An 8,827-nucleotide genomic window follows, 5' to 3' on the forward strand; every position below is an offset into this window, starting at 1 on the left:
ACAGCAACAAACCAATCAGTGCCGCAGTGAACAGGCTCCTCTATATTCTCCCTGTGCATATAAGCAAATGTTTATCCAGAGTTGGTATTTACATTTGAAAACTTAAGTTCTTTGTGTCTTTGAAACGTATATAAATCATTTTTAAAGATAATAAGACTCTCATCAGCTTGCTCAAGGACCCAGGAGCCATCTCTCTGACATGTGATCATCAAGGAATATAGGGTTCCATTGCCAAGTTTCTCTGGAAGCAGAGAAGCCTAACTTTGTTGGAACCTCACATCAAGTTGTGAAACTGCTTTCTGCCATAAATACATACGAAGCTTATTTTTCCTTTGGATAAACCCTGTTAGCTAATGCAAATGGTCATCCTAGTTATTAAATGAATTTTGGATTCACTATGTGTGACCAGTGAGGCTGATAAGCCCTCTTGCCTGAGGACTAATTATTGCATACTTTGACAACGCCATGGATTGAGTTGGATCTGTTGGCTACATGAAAGGGTAAAATTCCTTTCCGTCTTTACCGTCACTTAGCATATTGCCTGTGATGAGCATGTTCTAGTTTCATGCTTATTCAATAATAACTGCTTTCTTTCTGTTCTACCTTTGTGGAGGGGTTTTCTGGGTTGGGAGGAGGTTTTGTTCTTAATTCTCTTTCCCCAACAATAGCAGTTCCACTTCTAGGCAAGATGTGGGACTAAGAGTCTAAAGTGAACAACAACCAGGAAGAAAAACTTGGAGGTGTCTATCAAATCCAGTTAACAGTGGATTATGAATATCTATATTCCTGTATGTTCATCCAGATCAGGGATATACTCAAACTCATACATTTTCTGCTAATTTTCCTGGTTACTAAGATTTGACACATGAATTGTCTCTTCTGTAAGTGCTGGTTTTATATTATTTGCTCATTGTTTTCTAGAATTTTTACTATTACTATTATCCAGTTTATTAATCCTCATCCAAGTTGAAAATATTTTCTTTGCTATATTTGATATAATTTTACTTACATCATTTGCTATCCAAGATATACTACTGTAACAAAAAAACATCTGTTTTCCTCTTTGGTTTAAAGAATATGAAGATTTAAGGATTTTCTTTAGCCCAATGTCAAATTTTTTTCATACATGCTAAAGCTTTTGTAGTTTTATTTCTTGTTTTCACACTTATGTTATTAATTTACGGATTGTATCATTTTAGGGAACAGTGTAATAGAGGTAGGAACAGAGATACGACTTCCTTTTTCCAAATGGCTACATTACTTGTAGATTAGTCCAGCCTTTCAAAACCCTTAGGTCTCCATTTTCTGTGGTGGATGAAGAGACTTTATTTTGCTGGTCCACTGTTTAAGGGGTTCAGACTTTCAAGAAACACTAATTTATAAATGGAAATGCAAGTGTTATATTTTGGGCAAGTTCATGGTTCATGTAAAACCATAGATTTCAAACTAAATTACACTTCAACTATTGCTACCCAAATGATAGGGTTTTCAAAATGAACATCACCATTTTTTTTTAAAAAAAGATTTCTGAGCGCTATCCTCAGAAAATTAAATCTGAAGTGAGTGCAGGCATTTTCAATTAGCGATTAAGTGAATAAGGAATTTCAAAATATTCTCTTCTTTTAATTGTTTATGTAGCTTACCCTTGTAGGGGAGCAAAATTTTCTACCCCAAAATATGTCTCTTTGACATGAGGATTAGGTTAGGCTGATTATTTTTTAAGAAACCCTAGACTCAGGAAGTCTTTTTTTTTTCACCTCCACCTTAACTCCCTAAAAGGACTTAGATAAAGGGTCTGATCCAGAAAGAGCAGTCACCAGAGATACCTACAGAGAACCTGGATCAGGTGTGGTGGCAGGGCACTCAGCAGGGCCTGGAGACCAGAGTTCTCTGTGTGTCACTCTCTGCTGGCAAAGCAACACTTCTTTACCAAACATTTGTTTTTCCACCTCGATGTGAACTGCTTTCCTCCTTTTTGAAGCCACAACCCTCACCCTCTTTCCTTTCTCTCAGATGGTAGATAAGCCTCAATTTACTTGGGTTTCCTTTTCCGGTGGGGCCGTTTGTATACAACTGATTTTTTCTTATTAATGTCTCATGTCAGTTAATTCTTAGACCAGCCAGAAGAACCTAGAAAGGGTGGAGGACACCTTTCATTTCCCTGACACCCTAAATTCAAGCTTTATGTATAAGCTGCAAAAACAAATTACAGTTAAGAATTTAGGAGTTTTCCTTCTACAGTGTATGGAATAATAAATAGAAAACTACCTCACACTTACATACAGAACCCTGCGTTTGTTTGGAAATTATTTGCAGAAAAGTAATTTTTTAAGGTGCTATCAATTTTCAAAAGACTGATGGAAAATAGATGGGGAAACAATGGAATCAGTGACAGACTTTATTTTCTTGGGCTCCAAAATCACTGCAGATGGTGACTATAGCCATGAAATTAAGACACTTGCTCCTTGGAAGAAAAGCTATGACAAACCTAGACAGCATATTCAAAAGCAGAGACATCACTTTGCCGACAAAGGTCCATCTAGCCAGTTACCGTTTTTCTAGTAATCATGCATAGATGTGACAGTTGGACCATAAAGAAAGCTGAGGGCCGAAGAATTGATGCTTTTGAACTGTGATGTTGGAGAAGACTCTTGAGAGTCCCTTGGACAGCAAAGATATCAAACCAGCCAATCCTAAAGGAAATCAATCCTGAATATTCATTGGAAGGACTGAGTTGAAGCTGAAGCTCCAATACTTTGGCCACCTGATGAGAAGAGCTGACTCATTTGAAAAGACCCTAATGCTGAGAAAGACTGAAGGCAGGAGGAGAAGGGGATGACAGAGGGTGAGATGGTTGGATGGCATCACCAACTCAATGATCATGAGTTTGAGCAAGCTCTGAGAGTTGGTGATGGAGAGGGAAGCCTGGCATGCTGCAGTCCATGGGGTCTCAAAGAGTTGGACTCAACTGAACTGTCTGAATCTTTAAAATTATTCTAAAAGAAGAAAACAAATATGAAAATGGGCAAAGAAAGTGCTATACTCATGGTTTTGAATTTACTGCTAAATCAATTTAAACATGATGAATTTCCTGTAAAAAATAAAAATCAATATATGAAAAAAGAATATTCCAAGCAGACTTCAGTCTTTCAGTGACTGTCTAGAATAAGTTTTATATTGCTAATCTTTTGGTTTTGGCATGAATATTTCATAATACTTATACTATTGGACTCTGTAATTTAAGAAAGCTTAAAAAGTTTAACTTTGTGCCTACACTAGAAAAAAAAATTATTTAAAGTATGACACGTATGTTTCCTAAAAAGGAAGACTTAAGGGTTGTATTAACTAAGTAGTGTTACTTAAATCAGGGTCTGCTTTCTATTCCTTGGCCTAAGAAAAATCTGATTCTGTAAAGAATACTTGTCCAAAGAGGTTAAAGATTTGATTTACTTAAATATATAACATATAAATCCATTGGTAATTCCTAGCCAAGGTTCAGGTTTAACACGGAAGAGCAAGCTACATTCTACTGCTCATAACAATGACTACTTATTCTCAGAATACGCCTGTCAGAGAAAATGCAATTTGCTTTTTTTTTTTCCCCCTGCTAAATAAATGTATAGATCTTTCCTATTTGAGCTCAGGCTTAATATACAAGGCCTCATTGTGCACTGGTTTTGGGATGTCACAGATAACCTTTAAATTTCCTTTGAAAGAGATAAGTTGAACCTTTCATATGATATCAACTCCCTTAAAAATAAAGGGCAAAAGAAAAATAAAGGCAAAAGTAACAGACACAGACTTTTCTAAGGCATAAAAAGTATACACCAAATGACCTTTCTAGAACTACATGAATTTAAAACAAAAGTTTCATTTTAAATGACAATACAAATATTGTGACCCTGCTTTTAAGTTTCTCATGTACTATACTTTAAATGTTCAAAACTTTGTGTAAAACCACGTGACCCAATTTCTTTCACAATATCTGCTGTAGAAATCTTAATTGTATACACTTACTTAGAAATAAATTCTCTCCTAAAGCATTATTACAGATTTGAAAGGACTACTTAGAACTGCAACAATAATATCAATCGAGTTCTTAGTTATCAACAAACACACAGAAAGAAGAGAGGAGAGAACTGATGAAGGAGAGATGTTCATTTATGTTGTTTCCAACTGGTAGCAACCATATCAGAAAGCCAGGGTGGTGGGAGTGTTTCTTGAATCCTTAGGAGGGGATTTTAAGGTATTTAAGAGGAATAACCACATGCTTACACTAGCCAGGGCTACTTAAATTATATATTTTAAGGATAACAATTTTACATGAAGTACCAAAGTTCTGGCTAGAAAAATAGATTGCTAAACAGAAACTTCCAGCTTTCCATGGCTGAATCTAAAGTGATAGTGAAAGTGATAGTCATTCAGTCGTGTCTGACTCTTTGCGACCCCATGGACTGTAGCTCACCAGGCTCCTTTGTCCATGGGATTCTCCGGGCAAGAATATTGGAGCGGGTAACCATTCCTTTCTCCAAGGGATCTTCCTGACCCAGGGGTTAAACCCGGGTCTCCTGCATTACAGGCAGATTCTTTACCATCTGAGCCATGAGGGGAAGCCCTAAGAGTCCAAAAGCCTCTCTCAAATATGAGGATGCGACAAAAATATAGACTCATGAAACTACAGCGAGGCTGCAGGGAAAGTTTATTACCACCCAGTTTTCACACTGAAAGTCACAACTTGTAAGTCTTAACAAATACTGAGCAACTGTTATTTTAAAAGTTGTTGAAAAGGACATCAACATTATCCTGAATATGATGGCAACAACAGCAGAAGCCTAAGTGCTCAGGGTGAAGGGGTGGAGCCATTGGCAGGACTCCTCTGCCAGGGTCCTTTTCAAAAAGTCTCAGGCTCCCGGGGTGGCATCATTCATTTTCAGGCGCAGCCCTGGGCAGATTTATAGAGCAACACATCCACCATCTGCAATCCAGTTTCAGGACCTTGCTTCCAGACAGTCAGACTGCACCCGCAGGAGAGAAGCAGATGCCAAGTCAGCAACACTGGGTCTTGCTCTCTTTTTTCACAGTCTCCTCTTCCAGTTTAATCCTGCCATCGTTTTCTTCATTAGGGAAGCTTTGGTGGTTGGCAAGAATGTTCTCCACCAGGAACCGGGCTGCTTCATCGATGTTGACATTATCCTACAGGGCAGAAACAAGGATTAATTCTTAGAGGAAAACACTAAGAGTATTATTACTAGGAACTAGGAAAGTGTGTTAGAGAGGGCACGATAAGGACAGCTCCATCTCCTGCTCCAATATTAAAACTGTTTGCTGAGAGTCAATACTATTGTCTAACAGGTCTAGAGAACCCTCTTCTTCCTACAAAGGATCCCTCTTTCTGATGTTCTTGTTTTTCAATGTTTTAAACTTTGGTGCTGAGGTTCAATGAACTGTCTCCATGGCTGAAGATGAATCTTCATCCTGCTCTAGGTTGCCAGCCACATAAGTGAAAGCACAGATATAAAAGGGCTTCCCTGGTGGCTCAGAGGGTAAAGCATCTGCCTGCAATGCAGGAGACCCAGGTTCAATCCCTGGGTCAGGAAGATCCCCTGGAGAAGGAAATGGCAACCCACTCTGGTGCTCTTGCCTGGAAAATCACATGGACTGAGCAGCCTGGTAGGCTACAGTCCATGGGGTTGCAAAGAGTCGGACACGACTGAACCATTTCACTTTCACTTTTCATTTTACAGATATCAAAACAAAACTCAATAATCTGTTCTTGAACATCTACTTCCAGTATTCAGGATACCCTGTGGAAAAAAATGTTAAAGGGTTCAAACCACATTAAAATATGATAAATGCAGCATATCACTTCCCCATCCCTGACTGCAAATTGTGACTTTTAGTTGATGTGTATAAACTGAGCTGAAACAATGTTGTGGGTGAGATGTTAAGGAGGCTCTAAGGAATCACTAGCTATCATATTTGTGTGACTGATTCATATGCTGTCATTGCATATATACTAAGTAACACATAGCAAAAACTGTGCTTATTTATAAAGTAGAGGTAGTAGGAACTGATAGACATTTCTAAAGCTATTGTGGAAAATACGTAAATATATACTTATGAACTTCCCACGTGGCTCCATGGTAAAGAAACTCCCTGGCAATACAAGACACAGGTTCCATCCCTGGGCCAGGAAGATTCCCTGGAGGAGGAAATGGCAACCCACTCCATTATTCTTGTCTGGAAAACCCCATGCACAAAGGAGCCAGGGATCGCAAAGAGTCAGACACGACTGAGCGACTAAGCACGATGTGCTCTTTTCAGCATCTGAGGAGGTACACTCGCTTCAGTTCATGTCTTCCAGGCTTCTCCACTGAAAAGGGACTATTTTTCACTTTGCACTTAGTAAGTACAAGTGTGTAAATACCCTGTTTTTCACCATACCTTTCCCTACTCATTTTGACATCAATTAATTTTCTCCCTGGAACAAGTATTACTGTTATATTTAATGGTGACTTTCTATCTCCATCATTTCTTCTTCATTTATGATTTGGAATTCTACAGTTAGGAAGAGTTTTTTCTCTTCTCTCCCTCTTAGTCACTTGTTTGTTCATGTCACAGGTTATTACTTTATTCTATGGATTAGATCCATAACAATAAATATTTACTTTGTTGTTCAATCTATTGTCTTAAATTTTGGAGCTCTTACAAGCAGGCGCCTGTGTCTTTTTGACATGTTTCCATCGTTGTGTTGTTTCCTTAGCTTCTGGCATCACAGAATACCTCAGGCACATCTTTACTTTCCTTGTTCCACTAGTTACTAGATAACTGTATTTAAAAACCAGATTCTGAGGACTTGTAAACTCATGAGTTCTGTGTCGTTATGGCTTCTTCAGCAGACACACCCAGGAAATATGTGATGTTTTTGAACTGTGGTGCTGGAGAAGACTCTTAAGAGTCCCTTGGACTGCAAGGAGATCCAACCAGTCCATCCTAAAGGAAATCAACCCTGAATATTCATTGGAAGGACTGATGCTGAAGCTGAGGCTCCAATACTTTGGATACCTGATGAGAAGAGCCACTCACTGAAAAAGACCCTGATGCTGGGAAAGACTGAGGCTAAGAAGAGAAGGGGACGACAGAGGATGAGATGGTTGGATGGCATCATCGACTCAATGGACATGAGTTTGAGCAAACTCCAGGAGATAGTGAAGGACAGGGAAGCCTGGCGTGCTGCATCCATATGGTCTCAAAGAATCAGACATGAACTAAGTGATCGAACAACAATACATACATTAGTATCTGCCTCTATGTTTATCTGTTTATACATATATGTGTGTATGTGTGCATGTGTGTATATGCACACACACAAATATACACATAAACACAGGATTTATACATATATGTATGTGTATATATGTTAAACGTTAAGTTCATATGGACCTTTCCAATTCCAAGCTAATACCGCAAGGTTCATTCTAGGCTTCTCCCTTATTTGTTGGAACTTTCTCAGACAGTGAGAACTCTGTCTGAGGAGTAAAGACCTCTGCTATTTATTCAGGTATCTTTTCTAGCACCAACACAAGCTTTATTTTTTTTAACCTCTACTCCTAAGGTAAGCATAAACTTTAATTAAAGTATTGATCTTTAAATGCCCTAATGTCCCTCAGTCTCCACCATCCCCGTTATACCAAATAATTAAAACATTCTCTAACTGCATCTAATTGTAACTCATTAAGAACAGAAAGTCCCATGCTATAGTGTAGTCACACATTTTCATATTGGAAATCCATTATTTGCCATAAAGGTGAAGAGATGAAGCTCATGAATTTAAACTTGCCTTTTGGCTGTGTTCCCAAAGGAACAGGCTGTGATCCCTGCAAGTCTAGCAGAAATCAGTTTGAAGCTAACTGCTGGCCAGCTCAGAATCAGAGGTGTTAATGGCATGTAGGCAGTATTTTAAACCTTGACTAAAAATTTTAACCAAAATTTTATATTATATTTCTCTTGAAATACTCATCACTAAGGAAATCTGTAGGAAATATATTTGTAGGAAGGCACAGAACATATGAATATTTTCCTTTTTACCTCTACAAGCTACCCTGTCTATACATATAATGAAGCTGATGACTTACACAGTCTCAGGCTACATGCCACATGATACTATTGTTTATGAATCTTCCATCTAGATTCTGGGGAGAAATTTGGATTTATTACCTGAATGATTAATTTAAAAAAAAAACAGAAGAGGAATTTTTATCTGTAATACATTCATCTTCTCTGTCAAATCTCTTGCTCTAGTAAACATTTACACACACCACTAATTTTTTTCCAACAAAGCTGGGAAGTAAAACAAATCCCTTGACAGATGCAGAGAGAAGACAAGAGGGCATGGCTCCCAGAACAAGTACCTCTATGAAAAGCCGTCCCTTCTGCAATCTCTTCCTTCCTGTTTGGCTGAGTGCTCATGCAGTACACCTCTGGGCTTCATCTCTGTTCCACCACTACTTTTTAAATATGAAACTAAATTTTAATTTATAATAGAGTAGATTTATTATATAATAAATAGCCTTTAGCCTAGAAGTAAACACTTCTGCCCCTAGCAGACACTGTTCTTCCCAATGACCCCTCCATCACAATATTTTCAGAGCACATTTTGTGTAGTCTCCCATAGGTTTGCTTTCATTATTCTCATCTTCAGTGGCAGCAAATAATCTTCCACTTTTAGGGTGGGTTTCTAGTAAAGCTAAAGTAACCTGTTAAGTAGGTGATTTGGAGGAAAAAAAAATATGTATGTGTGTGTATGTATATGTATACACACATAAAA

The 8,827-nt window shown here is 38.1% G+C and overlaps 1 protein-coding gene across 1 annotated transcript in view; it reads right to left on the minus strand.

The window, feature by feature from the left end:
- Positions 1-4,281: 4,281 nt before the first annotated feature.
- The window catches only part of RAB32 (RAB32, member RAS oncogene family), a 32,128-nt gene continuing 27,582 nt past the window's right edge, over positions 4,282-8,827 (minus strand). Inside the window, 1 exon segment of the mRNA XM_010862564.1 lies at positions 4,282-5,193. Coding sequence (XP_010860866.1) covers positions 5,047-5,193 — 147 coding nt within the window. The 3' untranslated portion in view covers positions 4,282-5,046.

This window comes from Bison bison, unplaced genomic scaffold (genome assembly GCF_000754665.1).
Source record: "Bison bison bison isolate TAMUID 2011002044 unplaced genomic scaffold, Bison_UMD1.0 scf7180017864483, whole genome shotgun sequence".
Lineage (NCBI taxonomy): Eukaryota > Metazoa > Chordata > Mammalia > Artiodactyla > Bovidae > Bison > Bison bison.